This window comes from Lynx rufus, unplaced genomic scaffold (genome assembly GCF_022079265.1).
Source record: "Lynx rufus isolate CCGP_SWC_20201006 ecotype Redwood Valley unplaced genomic scaffold, mLynRuf1.p SCAF_2, whole genome shotgun sequence".
NCBI classification, from domain to species: domain Eukaryota; kingdom Metazoa; phylum Chordata; class Mammalia; order Carnivora; family Felidae; genus Lynx; species Lynx rufus.
In genome coordinates, this window is record NW_025814834.1 from 18,545,231 (window position 1) to 18,561,337 (window position 16,107).

The 16,107-nt window shown below is 48.8% G+C and overlaps 2 protein-coding genes across 4 annotated transcripts in view; both read left to right on the forward strand.

Moving 5' to 3' along the window:
• Positions 1-599: 599 nt before the first annotated feature.
• SLC23A3 (solute carrier family 23 member 3) lies at positions 600-7,064 on the forward strand. Of its 2 annotated transcripts, XM_047085853.1 has the most exons (12): positions 600-799; positions 968-1,125; positions 1,293-1,414; positions 1,602-1,675; positions 1,882-2,063; positions 2,378-2,501; positions 2,640-2,754; positions 3,716-3,969; positions 4,536-4,641; positions 4,948-5,112; positions 6,109-6,204; positions 6,297-7,064. In XM_047085853.1, the coding sequence occupies exons 1-12, from the start codon at positions 620-622 to the stop codon at positions 6,584-6,586; spliced, it is 1,866 nt and encodes a 621-aa protein (XP_046941809.1). In that variant the 5' UTR covers positions 600-619; the 3' UTR covers positions 6,587-7,064. The 2 variants fall into 2 exon arrangements, with proteins under 2 accessions (XP_046941809.1, XP_046941810.1); XM_047085854.1 differs by lacking the exon at positions 3,716-3,969 and having other exon boundaries at positions 1,293-1,390; positions 2,409-2,501; positions 2,709-2,754.
• Positions 7,065-7,876: 812 nt separating this feature from the next.
• The window catches only part of NHEJ1 (non-homologous end joining factor 1), an 81,706-nt gene continuing 73,475 nt past the window's right edge, over positions 7,877-16,107 (forward strand). The window contains exons 1-3 of one of the 2 annotated variants that reach the window (XM_047084142.1): positions 7,877-7,964; positions 10,883-11,059; positions 11,472-11,684. In XM_047084142.1, the coding sequence (XP_046940098.1) occupies positions 10,883-11,059; positions 11,472-11,684 (390 nt within the window). In that variant the 5' untranslated portion in view covers positions 7,877-7,964. Of the gene's footprint in view, positions 7,965-8,138; positions 8,328-10,882; positions 11,060-11,471; positions 11,685-16,107 lie in introns of those variants that run through there. The other variant, XM_047084143.1, reaches the window with a different exon arrangement.

Here is a 16,107-nt window from a genome sequence, read left to right on the forward strand (position 1 = left end):
AGAGCCCCATGTGGGGCTCAAACTCACGAACCACGAGATCATGACCTGAGCCGAACTGAGCCACCCAGGCACCCCACAAAATACTTTTTATTATCACTTACCTTGATTTCTCCTTTCTGTTGTTACAGTGAGAAAATTATATAGGGTTGTGGTCACTTTTGCCATGCATGATGTAGGGACATTACCCATGCATTTCCTTCCCAGGTAGTCCTGGGGGCTTGACCCTGAAAGGGTTGAGAACTGGTGTAACCATGATCGTTTCAAATGCTGGTGGTGAGGAGGGAACACTAAAACCTCCCCAGGATATTTGATAAGTCTCCTCCCCACCTCTCCTATCCTACTTTCCAAAGCATGAAACAGGGGATCTACATGGGAGATTCTTGCGGGGGAGGGGTCCAGAACGTGGCTCCCCAGTTAATGGGTGATGGAATTTGCACAAGAGCTGGGCAAAGGTGAAAGGGCCTGTCCTGCCCCAAATCCCTCATCCCTTCGCTCCGCTTCACTGATGCCTCCACCCCCTCCCCACTCCAGGCAGCTAACTTCCTCCAAACTCCAACCTCTTACTCTCTCTACTTAACTCTGGCCCAGGGCAGCCAAGACAAGAAGAAAGGCAGTCAGCATGAGCCGATCACACCTCCATCCCGTCCAACTCCAGTCTATGGGCCCCCAGGATGCCCTGACCACACTGCTGCCACCACCACTCCCACCGCAGCCTGCTGTCCGAAATCCCTCCTCTCACCCTTGGGCCTCTCAGTGTGGGCCTCCTCCCTGGGGCCTCAGCTGTCTTCTGGCTCTGCAGGTAGGAGGCAGAGGTGTAGGAGTTAGTCCTAGCTGAAGGGGTGATGGTGGGGGGGGGGCGGCGACAGGTTGGGGGGGAGGGGAGAGTAGGCGTGGCATGAGAAACCCTCGGGAAATAGGCATTTCCACCTGTTTCTGAAGGCTCTCCTTCCCATTTCTTCTCCTGCAGCATATCTTGGTGCTGGCTTCTCTGCTCTGTGTCTCCCACTTGCTCCTGCTTCAAAATCTCCCCCAAGGAGAGCTCTCATATTCCCCTGCCCAACTCCTGGCCTCCAGCCTCTTTTCATGTGGTGTGTCTACCACCCTGCAAATTTGGATAGGCAGCAGGTGAGGGGAACTCCCTGGAGAGAATGGGGCGGGTTCCTGCAAGCGTGTGTGTGTGTGTGTGTGTGTGTGTGTGTGTGTGTGTGTGTGTGTGTGTGTGTGTAGGAGTGGCCTGAGGAGTCCTTTTGGCTGCCACTTGTCTCTAGTAGCCAGGGCTGCTATTCCTACAGGCTGCCTCTTGTCCAGGCTCCGTCCTTAGAGTTCCTTGTCCCTGCTCTGGTGCTGACCAGCCAGAAACTACCTCTGGCCATCCGGACACCTGGAAACTGTGAGCACAGAGCAAGGGCACAGGGTGAGGGTGGAGTGGAGTGCCAGTCTGAGCCTCCAGACCTGGGTGGGCACAGGATTGAGAGTGGGCAGTGGTGGGAACTGCTAGGCTATGGGGTCTTGGAGCTGTGCCCCGGACCAGCAAGGACTGTAGAACAATGGGGCTCTGTCCCACTTACCTCTCTCCTCTCCACACCCCCAACTTTCCCCAGCCTCCCTTGTGCTGCGCCTGTGTGGGGGGCCTGGCTGCCATGGCCTGGCGCCCCGGAACACTTCTCTCCGAGAGGTGAGTGCCTGGGGATGGCGAGCAGGAGGGCTGAAGGTGGTGCCAGGATGGAGGAGGTTCCTGTTTCCATTTGCTGGGGCCTGAGATGATCTGGGGGAAGGAGTTGGGACAGAGACCCACCCCCTGGGATTAGTTGAGAAGTCCAGACTGAGGTCAACTTGATGGAGCAGAATGCATCCTCTTTGTCTTTTTCTCGGCTTCTCCAGGTGTCCGGGGCTGTGGTGGTATCCGGGGTGCTGCAGGGCACGCTGGGGCTGTTGGGGAGTCCCGGCCGTTTGTTCTCCCACTGTGGGCCCCTGGTGCTGGCCCCCAGCCTGGTGGTGGCAGGGTTCTCTGCCCACAGGGAGGTGTCCCTTTTCTGCTCTACTCACTGGGGCCTGGCCTTGCTGTACGTAAGTCCTGAGGGGCATGGGGTGGTGACCAGTGGGCTGTGCGGGACTGGGGGAGGGCAGAGCAGCTGGCCCTACCCGATTCAGCAGCCATCTGAGCAGTGACAATGCTTTGTGGATTTGGAATCCAGGACTTTCGCTGGGTTCATGTGGTCTCCCTGGCTTTTACACCGTGCCCTGCTGCCCCTCCAAGGTGTCCTCCTCCTTCTCTTCTCTGGGATCCCTGTTAGGGAATTCTGCCCCTCCTCTACCTCCCTTACCCCCCTCAGGATGCCTGCTTCCTTTTGCTCCTAAAGCTCTTTCTCTCCCCTAGGCTTATCCTGGTCATGGTGATCTGTTCTCAGCACCTGGGCTCCTGCCAGTTACCTCGGTGCCCCTGGAGGCCAGCTTCAGCCTCCTCGCCTCACACTCACATTCCTGTCTTCCGGCTCCTCTCGGTATGTTGGGGTCTGGGCAGGGCGAGTTGAGGTGAGAAGGGCTGGCATGGAACGCTTGATTGGCCCGCTACCTTTTTGGTTTCTGTCTACCCCTCGAAGGCTGGTTTGGAAGGTTCCGGTCTCAATCTCGCCCCTCAGGTGCTGATACCAGTGGCCTGTGTGTGGATCATCTCTGCCCTTCTGGGGCTGAGCGTCATCCCCCCGGAGCTGTCTGCCTCCCCCAAGGCACCATGGGTTTGGCTGCCTCACCCAGGTAGGTCTGCTCTTCGTCCTTCAGCCTCTTACTCAAATCAGAGGTCTATTTCTTTGAACTCAAGAGTTAGCGAATTTCATTTCTGAGTTAAATCCTGTGCTTTCTCAAAACACCCAGGGGAGAGAAATTGCCAGTCCGAAGGGCAACACCAGCCCCTCACCACAGGTGTTTTATTTAGTGTTAAGAGACATCTGCAAGCCCATCACTCCCTGTTAATAATCCTCATCCGATTTACACACTTATGCTACCTACCCTCACAAGCATTGGAGTTGGTGGCCCTACATATGAAGTTTGCTTTGAGGCATTGTGTACAAAAGTTGTTCATTCGTCAACTTAATAGAGGTCTGTTGAGTGCTGATTATGTGCTGGGCATGTGATAGGGGACGTGGTGTTAAATATGACAGACGCAGTACCTATACTCAGGAAGGTTATATCTGCTAGGGAATGCAGATACTAATTAAACAATTACCCAAGTAAATTGAAAATTACATGTGGTAAGTGTAACAATGGGGAGATGCATTGTGTAATGACAGCTTATAACGGAGAATCTGACTTTACCAGAGAGATCACCAAAACTGTTCTTGAGAAAGTGATCTTTGAGCTGAGATGTGAGAGGTGAGGAGGTGCTAACAAGGTGAAGGCAAGGGAGAAGAGCATTCTAGGTGGGGAGAGCAGCATGTACAAAGGCCCTGTGGTAGCCAGCAACACAGCAAGGATAAGGGCCTGAAACAAGGCCAGTGTTATCTGGAGTGAAGAGAGCAGGGCAGAGTGTGGTGGAAGATGAAGCCTTGTAGACCATGATAAAGGGATGAGTCCTTATCCTGAGTTTGTTGGTTCTGTCAGAAGACATTATCTTCAAAGACAATGGGGTCTCGAGGATTCTTGTGGCGCAGGCCTTTGGAAGCAGGGGGATGCTCCAGACTTGAGTCTGGCCCCAAGGTGGCTTCTTCTCCCTCCCCAGGTGAGTGGGACTGGCCCTTGCTGACACCCAGGGCTGTGGCTGCAGGCATCTCCATGGCTTTGGCAGCCTCCACCAGCTCCCTGGGCTGCTATGCCCTGTGTGGCCGGCTCCTGCAATTGCCTTCCCCACCTCCACATGCCTGCAATCGAGGGCTGAGCCTGGAGGGTCTGGGCAGTGTGCTGGCCGGGCTGTTGGGGAGCCCTCTGGGCACTGCATCCAGCTTCCCCAACGTGGGCACAGTGAGTCTTATCCAGGTATGTGGACAGGGGTGGGGCAGGGGAGTGGAAGTACACGAGAGGGAAGGGAACTCACGCTGACCGGTTGCCATCTGTGTCCAGCATTCTGCCAGGCACGCCTCCTCTATGATCTCATTTAGGGAGGTGCCTAGAAGTGGTAACGGCTAGGACCGTGAGGAAGACACTAAGTCACTACTAAACTCCCATACCTCCGGCACGGTACCCTTGCTGGGGCGTCCGGCGAGATCAAGTCATACAAAGTCCTTGCTCTCTTGGGCACTTCAGAGAGGGAGAGGCAGACAATTAAAAAAAAAAAAAAGTAAGATAAATACAGAGCGTTAAGTGCTATCAAGAAAACAAAGGTAAAAATTGAAAATAAACTCTTAAAAAAAAAGAAAAAGAAAATGAAGCAGGGTAGTAGGGGGATAGTGGTTGAGAAAAGGAGTGTCCTTTAGGTAGAGTGCTTCTCGGAAGGATCACATTTGAGTTGAGATCCAAATGATGAGAAGGGGCCAGCCAGGCAAAACTCTTGAAGAGGCAATCAAGGAGGTGGCTGTGTTTTCTAGCATCTCTGCTTCGCATAGGCTGGATCTCGGCGAGTGGCCCATCTGGTGGGACTGCTCTGCGTGGGGCTTGGGCTCTCCCCGAGGCTGGCCCAGCTCCTCACCACCATCCCGCTGCCTGTACTTGGTGAGTGGACGTATCAGCAGGACTGGTATTGAACCAGTACCCCCCACCCCCACCCCAGGATGGCCAACTGGTTGCTTGTGGCTGGCCCCCTCTCTTTCTGAACAGCACGCCTGACCTACGGGGTGTCAGCTGTGGGTCAGCTGCCCTCATTTTCTCAGCCCAACATCTTGGCCTCTTGACTGGGCTTCCGACATAATGGGAAAATGAGCCTTTGGTTGTCTCTCTCCATCACAACCTGCCCCACCCTGCAATACTCTCTCCTTGCCAGCCCTTCCCAACCCCTTTGATTACTTCCCTACGAGACAGGTGGGGTGCTTGGGGTGACCCAGGCCGTGGTTCTGTCTACTGGATTCTCCAGCTTCCACCTGGCTGACATTGACTCTGGGCGGAACGTCTTCATTGTTGGCTTCTCCGTCTTCATGGCCCTGCTGCTTCCGAGATGGCTTCAGGAAGCCCCTGTGCTGAGCACAGGTGGGGGTGGGGACGGGAAGAGGAGTTGGACAGTACTGGGAAAGCAAGGGCTGGAGGCTGGAGGCTCTCTAGACTCCAGGTCCCACACCCTTTTCTGTGATTTGGTGTAAATAGTTCACCCATTCGTTTAGCAAATATTTATTGAGCACCAGGCTAGCCCCTTCGGATATAAAGAGGCCTCCAGATGTTACGGTCTAACAAAAGAGATGACATGTGTAGGAATGTAACAGAAAAGGCTTAGATAAGGAGCTGGCTGGGGTGCTTGGCAGTGAGAAATGGTTTCTGCTTAAGATGATCCAAGTAAGTTTTACAGAACAAGTTAACACTGAGCTGGTTTAAAGGATGGTAAGATTTGAACATATTTAGTGAGAGGAAGGTCATTTCTGGCGGGGGAACCGTCATAAACAAGGACACAGAAATAGGGTCATAGGGTATGTCTGAGGAGTAGCAAATACATTAGTTAGTGGAGATTAGCAACAAGCAGTGGTACTCAACTGAGGATGATTTTGCCCCACAGGGAATATTTGACAATATCCAGAGATATTTTTGGCCATTACAAACGGAAGAGGGGATTGTTATTGGCATTTAGTGGATAGAGGGATGATGCTAAATATCCTACAATGCACAGGAGAGCCCCCCTCCATCAAAGAATTATCTGGCCCAAAATGTCAGTAGTACTGAGGTTGAGACAACCAGGCTACAGCATAGAATATAGGAAGTGGGAAGTAAGGTTGGGACTTTTAATACCAAGCTTTCCAGAGCCTGGAACTACCAAAGCATATTCAGAGGGCATGTGGATGCTCAGAAGACAGGATGATAGGCAGGGACCTTGTGTGAAGGGCCTGGGTGGGGGAACTAGAGAGTAGGGGTAAAAGGTGGGGGAGATGGGAAAAGATCTGTCCTTAGCCCAAGACTTAGATTTAGGTCTAGAAGTATGACCCATTGGCCTTGCATAGGATCAGAGTTCCCCTCCTGCCTGGCCCCAACTTTCTGTAGGCTGGAGCCCCTTGGATGTATTACTGCGCTCGCTGCTCACAGAGCCCATCTTCCTGGCAGGACTCTTGGGTTTCCTCTTAGAGAACACCATTCCTGGTAAGCTGAGGCCAAGCCCCAGCACTGGGGAGCAGCCCGGATGTTATCACTCCCTGGGTGGTGCAATAGCCTGACCAACCTTTCTTTTGCAGGCACAAGGCTTGAGCGAGGCCTAGGTCAAGGGCTGCCATCTCCTTTCTCTACCCAAGAGGCTCGGGTGCCTCAGAAATCCAGGGAGAAGGCTGCTAAAGAGTACCAACTTCCTTTCCCCACCCCAAATTGGTCTCCCTGTATCCCCCAGCCCCTCCGTTGCCTCTGCCCTCTGCCTGAAGACCCTAGGAATGAGGAAGGAGGGGCCTGTGAGCCAGGAGAGACAGCAGACTTGTTGCTTGGCTTTGGGGAGCAGTGTCCTGAGTCTAGCAGAGAACTTAGGTCCCAGTGATTACCAGGACTCCTACCCCTGTCCTGGTTAGTTTAGCCCTATCTCCCAGCTTGCTGTGTGAGTCAGCTCCCAGGCTCTAATTTCTCCTAGGAAGAAGGGGTGTGTGTGTGTGTGTGTGTGTGTGTGTGTCTGTGAGAGAGAGAGAGAAATGGACCCACCTAAAGGTCTCACTTCCTAATAGGTGTGTTGCCTTTCCTTCTCTTAATTAGGCCTAACTGTTCTGGGCAGGGGCCATGGTTTAGTGGACCATGAATGAATGAATGAGATTTTGTATGTGAACTATCTATAGTCGAACCCCAGCATTCACTTAACAAATATTTATTGAGGGCCTCCCATGTGCAAGGTCTTGGAACTACAGATATGGAGAACACAGGGTCCCTGCCTTCTTAAGGTACCTACCATTTAAAAAGCCTTATGTAGGGGCACCTGGGTGGCTCAGTCGGGTAAGTGTCCAACTCTTGACTTTGGCTCAGGCACCATGTAGGGCTCCGTGCTGAGCGTGGAGCCTGCTTGGGATTCTCTCTGCCTCTCCCCCTGCTTGTGTGCTCTCTCTAAATAAATAAACATTAAAAAAAAAAGACCTATGTAATTATTAATTAAAATCCAAGCCAGAAGGCAGTCTGTATTAAAGATTAAAACAATGCTATGGGAGCAAAAGAGAAGAAACAGTTAATTCTGATTGTGGATCGTGGCAAAGACCTTATGGAAGAAGCAGCACTGAGGCTGGCCTTGAGGAGAGGACTCTGGTTGTGGAAAGCGGATGGGGAGAATATGTCAGGCTCAGGCATGCAGCTGAAGCAAAACCATAAACTGTACAAAGTACAAGATGAGTTGAGGGATTTTAAATTTCTCCGTGGTGATGGAGCAGAAGCATGGGGGTAAAAATGGAAGGAGAAATGAGACAGGAGAGGTAAAGGATGAGGTCAGACCATGGGATTTATGCATGGAAGAATCATCTCTGAAACAACTTGAGCGCTGGTGAGGATCAGAAAATTAGTGAAGTTCAATTTCCTCATTTTATTACAAAAAAAAGGGGGGGGGCTGGAAAGGTAGGGGAGGGAAGTGACCTGAGTTTATTGAAGGGTCCAAATCCTGGGACCCCCTCTCCCGCACCTCATCTGCCACTCTTCCTACTCGGCCAGCGCGATTCCGAGGGGCGCCACTACTACTCCACTTTCCCAGCAGCGGGTCCAGCGGCCCTTTTCCCGCTCTCCCCGAGCGGCGGCCCCCCAGCTCGCTTTCTTCGCCGCGAGGACCCAGATGCCCCGCCCACGTCGGGCCTCGGCCCCGCCCCTAGGTCCCGAAAGGCCTCTACTCTAGGCCTTTCGGTTTGCGCGGTCTGCTGAGAGGACGGTGGGAGCTCTCGCGGCCGCTCACGGTAGGTGGTGTCGGGTTCGAATCAGGGCCGAGGCCTCAGCCGGAGCCAGGCGGCGAGAGGCCCCCCGGGATCCCGCCGGCGTGCCGGGAGCCGCGCGCGGCCCGGGTGCTGCGGCAGGCCTCCGTGGGTGGGCGGGGCGCGTGCGCAGCGCGTGCGCAGCCCGCCTTCCGGTGGCGAGGCGGGTTTGTGTGGCTACTGGTTGGCGGGCTCCTCGGAGCTGCAAAGCGGCCGGTGGTCGGTTTTGTTACCCCCGAGGGGTCCCGAGCCGCGCCTCGGTGCAGCCACAGCTGTCAAAGTGGAGAGGCAGACGGCGAAGTCCCTCGCGGCGAGGGCGGATGGAAACTACGTCAGGCGACTCCTGGGGTGGGGCTGTGGTAAAGGGAGCCAGGGTTGGTCCCCACGGAGGGACGAGGCGTGGTCCAACCCGGACGGTGGCTGGGGCCTTGCTGCCCTCTGCAGGATGGTGGGGGAGCTGCGCCGAGAGAGGGGCTGGGCCGAGGGGCGGGACTCGGTGCGGACCCGGATTCTCAGACTATCGCATCTGACTGTCGGCGCTCCTAAGCGTCATTCAAGAATAATAAATGGATGAATCTTGTTAACATGAAGGTTAAAGACGGCCTTGAAGGGGGGCGGGGGAGGTGGGGAAAGATAAGATTCAGAGGCCTTGAACTCAATAGGACGCGCGTGGTGGGAGCATTGCCAGTCCCAGGTCTGGTGCTGAATGTCTCAGACCTTCCTATGGGGCCTCTTGATCCTGAGCACGTTTTTTTTTTTTTTAATTAAAAAAAAATGTTTATTTATTTTTGAGAGAGAGGAAGAAAGTGACAGAGCGCGAGCAGGGGAGGGGCAGAGAGAGAGGGAGACAGAGAATCCGAAGCAGGCTCAGGCTCTGAGCTGAGCTCTCAGCGTAGACCCCAATATGGGGCTGGAACCTATGAACTGTGAGATCCTGACCTGAGCGAAGTCTGTGGCTTTAACCAACTGAGCCACCCGTGTGCCCCATACCCTGAGCGCATTTTAGACTCCTCTCCCACCCCCAAACAAGACAGAAAACAACTATACAGTTTGAGGGTTTTGAGCTTCCAGGCTTTCTGAAGTGTTAGGCGAGGAGAATCTACCCAATTTTGGCACTCTTAGAGGGTGCACTGAAGGGCTTGGCGACTTCACTTGTTCACTTGACTTTGTGACCTTTGGCAATGTGGAACTCTGGTCTAGTGAGGGCTAGCTTAATCATTCCAAGATCTCCTCCCTGTGGGAGCAGCAGATGGGAAGTGACTGCAGTCCCATCCTCCAAACACAAGGCTGCTGCAAATAAAAATCACAAAATATATTTACTTTTCACCTAACTATTGACTGTACAAATTGAGTTTTGTTACAAGACCCCTCTTCAAAAGCGAGGTTATGGTTGTAAGAATAACGGCTTAGACTGTGATGGAAATGACAGGAGGAATAGAGCCATGTTAATCATGTTAATGAAATCCAAGGAATTTCATTATTTCCTTTATATTCTAAGACGACTCCCTCACTTCACTTTGTATTTATAGACTGAAATAATGAAGGAAATTGTATCACTTTTTTTTTTTTTTTACCCACAGGAAAAATGACCAGACTTCCTGTAAAGTAACCATAGTTACAGAACATCTACTAAGTTAAGACTACAAATTTAGTTGTTGAACTAGAAAAGTTGGCTTCCAGGAGTTCCAGGATATACAGCAGGGCATGACAGTACCTTGGGTTGGGGATCTGGGGGGATGAGTGAAATGGAAGTTAATGAATTGTCTCTACCTCTGTGAAATGCTGTGCCTTGTGTTTATGACTTCTTAGTCACCCATATTCTTCTCAAAATGGGATTTGGGCCTTTTTTGTTTGCTTCTGGACAAACAAAAGAGTTTATTAGGTCTGTATATGTGTGTCATTGATCCCTTTGAGAATTTGACGTAGCTGTGGACTTCTTCCTCCCAAATGGCTATACGCATGTTTGCATAGATTATGCATATAATTTGAGAGGATTCACAAGCACAGACGCTAGATTAAGAATCCCTGTGTTGAGGAATGTTTGTATGTGTATATAAATGTGTATGTATGTATATGTATATGTTTATATGTATGTATATATCTATTTAGAGAATATAAATATATATTTGAAATTCTGAGAGTTTCTAGAGTTTTATTTCTAGATAATGATCAAATAAGTTGAACTTCCTGCTCATGACACTTATGACTTATGATGTTTTATAAGACAAGAACTACTTCTAGAAGTTCTGGGACAGGGTAGCATTGATGTTTTTGTTAGGAATGTGATAAAGATGCAACAAGAGGGGCGCCCGGGTGGCTCAGTCGGTTGGGCGTCCGACTTCAGCTCAGGTCACGATCTCACGGTCCGTGAGTTCAAGCCCCGCATCGGGCTCTGTGCTGACAGCTCAGAGCCTGGAACCTGCTTCAGATTCTGTGTCTCTCTCCCTTTCTGCCCCTCCCCTGCTCAAGCTCTGTCTCTGTCTCTCTCACAAATAAATAAACATTAAAAAAAGAAAATAGATGTAACAAGAATGGTTCAGGTTTCCACATTAAGTTATAATGTTAGCAAGCAGAAATACTCATACCAATATACCAAAGCTTGAACACTATGGAAGAAAGATATTTTATGCCCTTTAGGAACTTAATTAAAAAAAAAATTCTAAATAGGTCTGTAGTGGCCAGGAGGTAGTAAGGTTGTCCAGCTGGTTACATGTGGGGCAGGGGATGGGAGGGGGGGGGTTGTGTGTGTGCGGGGGTGGGAGAGGAGATTAGTCCGTGCCTTCTGTCTTATGAGGGAGGAGTCTTTCACAAGGCTTATTTGATATAGAGCTGTTTGAGTGGTGCCCCCACCCCCAGGCCTGCAGTACCCCGGGGCACTTTCCTAAATTAAGACTTTCCTGCAGATGGAGGAACTGGAGCAAGGTCTGTTGATGCAGCCATGGGCGTGGCTGCCACTCGCCGAGAACTCCCTCTTGGTCAAGGCTTATATCACCAAGCAGGGCTATGCCTTGCTGGTTTCAGATCTGCAACAGGTGTGGCATGAACAGGTGGACGCTAGTGTGGTCAGCCAGAGAGCCAAGGTAAGTGTGACAAGTCCGGCGGTAGGGCGGTCGTGGGTATGATTTCTGTCTCAGTGGAGGTCAGGGTACATTCACACCAACCAGCGTACTGGCCTGTAGGTTGCCAAGGGAGGTCGGATCAGGTTGAGACAGTTCCAATGAGTGTCCTGCACTTCTACCCAAAGCCCTGGGATCTTTCCATTTGGTTGTACGTGTGTTAGTTTCTGCACGGCATGCAGTACACGCACGATTGTGAAGGAGGCCAGTTGCTCTCTCTTTTTGTTTTCTTCTTTCCTGTTCCTGTGTCTTTTTTCCCTCCCTTCTTCTCATGCCCACTGTCTTCATGTTAACGAGCTTTCCTTTGCTGTTACGGAGTGGGGAGTCAGTTTCCTTTTAGCAGTCTCACTCTGTACGACCCCTGCTGTCTTTTTAGGAGCTGAACAAGCGCCTGACTGCCCCCCCTGCAGCTTTTCTCTGTCATTTGGATGATCTGCTTCGCCCATTGTTGAAGGACACTGCTTGCCCTGGCAAAGCTACCTTTTCCTGTGATCGTGTGGACGAGGCAATGATACTACGGGTGCAGAGTGAGCTCTCTGGTCTCCCCTTTTATTGGAATTTCCACTGCATCCTAGCTAACCCTTCCCTGGTGAGTGCAATTCAGATATGGGGTGGGGAAGGGGAATGCCAGCTGCTTTGAAATGAATCTTTAGGTGCTTTTATTTTTTTTGTGGACTCCATTTGAAATTCTTCTCCAGTTGGAAAACTTTCCTTGACTAGACAGAAGGCAAAATGGATTCTTGACTGGTGTATCCTTTACTTGCAGAGTTTGGGTTTACCTGCTTTATTGTGTGTCTTTATTCATTGCTTTATTCATTCAACATTTATTAGGTGTTTACTATGGGCTAATTGTTGGGTGTTTAGATCTAACACAATATAGCCTATTCCTGGAGTTCATAATCTAGTGAGAAGACAGATGGAAAACGGGATAAAGTATGGCAAATTCTCTGATTGAGGTAAGCTCAGGATGATCAAAGGTCCGAAAAACCTTTTTTGGAGAGATGGTTTCTGAGCTGATTTTGAAGGTGAGCAGGAAGTAATTGGGAGAAGATCAGGAGGTCATTCTAGGCCAGAGTGTATTTTGAGAAACAGGGAGATATAGAAGTGTGGGCAAGTGGGGGAACTTCATGACTGCCGGGAGTTGTGGGAAATGAGGTGGGCAGTGACCAGATTTTGAAGGATTCTAATGAGTTTGGATTTTAGCCTAAATGCAACAGGGATACACTGAAAAACTTTAAGCAGGGGTTTAACGTGATCCAATTTGTAATTTATCAAGATCAACCTGGCAACAGGGCAGAGTATGTACAGTGTCATGTACCTTTCTGAACCCTTCTTGTCACTTAATCCTCACCGCTGCCCTGCAAGGTAAGTATTCTTATCCCTGTTTTCAGAGTAGGAAGCTGAGATCGAAGGCAGTCCAGAGTCTTCCAGCTTATAAATGAATGAGCTGGAATTTTACTCCCAGGTAGGTCTGATTCAAGAGCCTATTTTCAGCCGCTAGGAAGATAATGTTCTTTGCTCACTTGTAGCTTTCTAGGCCCCAAGAGCTTTTATTAGGAATTAGCTTGAGAGTAAACACTAAACTTGTTTGCAGGAATTATTGCCACTGGTCCCTTCTACCCTTTTATATAAACGACTTGTTTCAGTCAGTAGCATTAGAGGCTTGCGTCTTCTAAAGGAGGTCTCAGGGTGTAGGTTTATCAGCAGAAGGACCTGAAGACAAGTGGGCATCATTTCCTATAGCCCGTTTTTAGTTTTCCGGAGATGATGTGATGCTTTGGCATCAACAGAGTGGATGTGACAAAGTGCTTTTTGAGAAGCTGTTCTCTCATGTGTTTAAAAAAATTTTTTTTAAATGTTTATTTATTTTTGAGAGAGAGAGAGAGAGAGAGAGAGAGAACGTGATCAGGGGAGGGGAGAGAGATGGAGACACAGAATCCGAAGCAGGCTCCAGGCTCTGAGCTGACAGCACAGAGCCCAAGACAGAGCTCCCACTCACAAACCGCAAGTAGATCATGACGTGAGCCGAAGTCAGATGCTTAACTGCGTGAGCCACCCAGGTGCCCCATTGATCTAGAATCCAGTAAAGCTGGGCTTGGGTGCTGCAGAGAACTACTTCTCATTCACCTCAGACTTCTTAAACATTTTTTTATGTTTATTTATTTTTGAGAGAGAGAGACAGAGTGCGAGTCGGGGGAGGGGCAGAGAGAGGGGGAGACACAGAATCTGAAGCAGGTTCCAGGCTCTGAGCTGTCAGCCCAGAGCCCGACGGGCTCGAACTCATGAACTGTGAGATCATGACCTGATCTGAAGTCACTCGCTTAACCGACTGAGCCACTCAGGCGCCTCTCATCTCAGACTTTCTAAGGTCCATCAGCAGTGCTTAGCAGATAGCAGTCATTGATATCTGTTGTTTTTAATTGAAATTTTTGATGAAAATTTCCATCCTTCTTTAGACGTTGCTCTTTTGTTCAAAACCCTGTTAACTTTTTCTAAGTAACACCAGGGGGCACTGTTCCCTTGATAATGCCTGTTCCGGGACCAAAACATTAAAGCTGCCTTTGGGAAGCGCCAGCTCTAGCTAGTCTCATTTTGCGTCACACAGCCCTAGAAATTCAGAATAGTGAGATTTCGGAGGCAGGTCTCCTAGGAGGCTGGTGGGCTCAAATGTTTTTGTTTTTTGTTTTTTCTCCCTGAAAGAATAAAGAGCACTTATATAATGATATTAGAATGGAAAATACCATGTAAAGGGAAAACTAGCTGTTGTAGGCAAATTTCTCTAATTGGGCAGCTGCAATAAGGAAAGAAGCATTAGTGTTTGGAGTGCAATCAGTCCTGACTGGCCACAGGGAGACGTGAGTATGGATCAGTTGGTGAACAATAGTGCTTTACGGTAAAATAATATATTTATTATTAAAAAAAGAAGAGGCATGCCATCCCAGGGAAACCCCTGAACCTGAGGAGGCTTTACAGGGAAAAAGTTAGAGCCAGTGGACACTGTCAAGGGTGTAGGCGGATACTATTTCAGGCTCGTGTGTGTGTCTGTGAGGTCACACAGTCATAATTTTTGTTTGTTACTCATTGTTGTGATAGTTTTTATTTCATTTTTTTTCAATGAGTAATTCATGCAAAAGACAAACATTTCAAATAGCATTTAAAGGTCTAGTGTGAAAAAATAGGTCTTTCTACTCCTTTTTCTAGTCGCTCCTTTTCCTTCTTTAAAGCAACTACGGATGCCATCTTGTGAATTCTTAAAGCTATACGTAGGTTTGCATATATGTAAGTATATACATACTCAGTCAAATACGTATCTGGGTGTGTGTGTGTGCATTTTCACAAATGGCAGCGTGCTACCCACATAATCCATCACTTAATTCTAGAACTTAGAAATCATTCATAGCAATATATTGAGAAGATCTGCCTTAATATTCTTTAATGGTAACAGAGTTTTATTTAATGAATATATCAACGTGTATTTAATTGATATGCTACTAGTAGACTCTTAAGTTGTTTCCATTCTTTTGTTGTTATGCCTGGTGACTGTCCTTGTATTTACTTTTCCTATGTGTAAACGTGTGAGTAAACTAGCAGTGGAATAGCTAAATCGAGGAATATTTGTAATTTTACTCTTGCTCACATAATGCCAAATTGTCTTCCAGAGAGATTACGCAGCTTGACTCTTACTAGTCATGCAGGAGAACAGGAGGGTACAACACAGGATGTTCACACTAATGACTTACTAGTTCTCAAGGCTCTGCGGGATATCATGGAATATGTAGAGCTTTGGGTCACCGCTTCCTAGCCCATTTCTGCTTCCAGCCAACTCCCTTTATCCCTTCTTCCTTCGTTCTTCCTAGTATCTAATGTAACTTTTTAATTTTAATTTTTATTTATTTTGAGAGAGAGACAGAGAGAGCAAGCAGGGGAAGGGCAAAGAGAGAGGGGGGAGAGGGAGAGAGAATATCTCAAGCAGACTCTGCCCTGACAGAGCCTGCACTCCAACTCATGAACCCTGAGATCACGACCTGAGCTGAAATCAGGAGTCAGACACTTAATTGACTGGGCCACCCAGTTGCCCCAATAATTGAATTTTTACGAGACTTGGTTTCTTCATCTCTAAAGGGGAGATGCCAGTCACAGCCTTACTATGGACTCGTGAAGAGTAAATCGAGAACATATATAGTATTACTGAACTTTTAGCATTATAGTGGACCTGTGAGAGCAAATACTCTGACTCCGTAATTTTCCCTTGAAAAAGATAAGGACCTTGAAGGTGCTTGGGATTAAGCCATTTTCACATCTAGGTGCTCTCAGAACCAGAGCTGGAATCTAGATGTCATTCCCAGTCTGTTGCACTCTTCACTATATCCAAACCTGATAGAATTCATCTCGGGATTGATAACTGCCATTCTGCTCTCCTGCCTCTGACTTGTAAATATTTCAATGGCAAATATGAAGACATCGGGGGAAGTTATAAGTAGCTTTTCCTCTGGAAAAGATCGGCAGCTCCTGCCTCTATATCCACCACACTTCCTGGCCTCCTTAACTGTTGTGAGCTCTTTGAGGGTAGAAGCCTCAAAGGGTCAGAATATGTATGAGGCACACAGTAGTTATTTGTTGAATTGACTTATTGAACTCCTTCTCTTCATATATTGTTGTCTGTAAATGAAGGGGTGGGGTGTTCCTGACCTGAAGTACGTCAAGATTTTTCCTTGTAGTATCTGTGGATTTGCTCTGAAGTCTGTTACTTCAGCCACAGGCCTTGTCATACTTATCTATATTAGTGTTCATCTAACTTTGAAATGAGTTATACCCTGATAATCCAGAGTGGTGTAACCCAATCTTATGAAATTGTTGGAGAAATTGAAATATTTACTGATAAAAAGCTTAAATTTTTTATTTTTATTTTTTTTTGCTATGTAGACATTAGAGTCTGATAGATCATTTCAGATGCTTGGTATGGTATTACCATATTTAATTAGAACATGGCATTGGTTAAAAACAGTTTCTCA

Bases quoted from the DNA above. Each gene is read 5' to 3' on its own strand.
- SLC23A3 (XM_047085853.1), top strand. From the start codon at position 620: ATGAGCCGATCACACCTCCATCCCGTCCAACTCCAGTCTATGGGCCCC. The intron at 2,064-2,377 runs GTACGTAAGTCC...TCTCTCCCCTAG, and splicing joins CACTGGGGCCTGGCCTTGCT to GCTTATCCTGGTCATGGTGA. The intron at 6,205-6,296 runs GTAAGCTGAGGC...TTTCTTTTGCAG, and splicing joins CTTAGAGAACACCATTCCTG to GCACAAGGCTTGAGCGAGGC.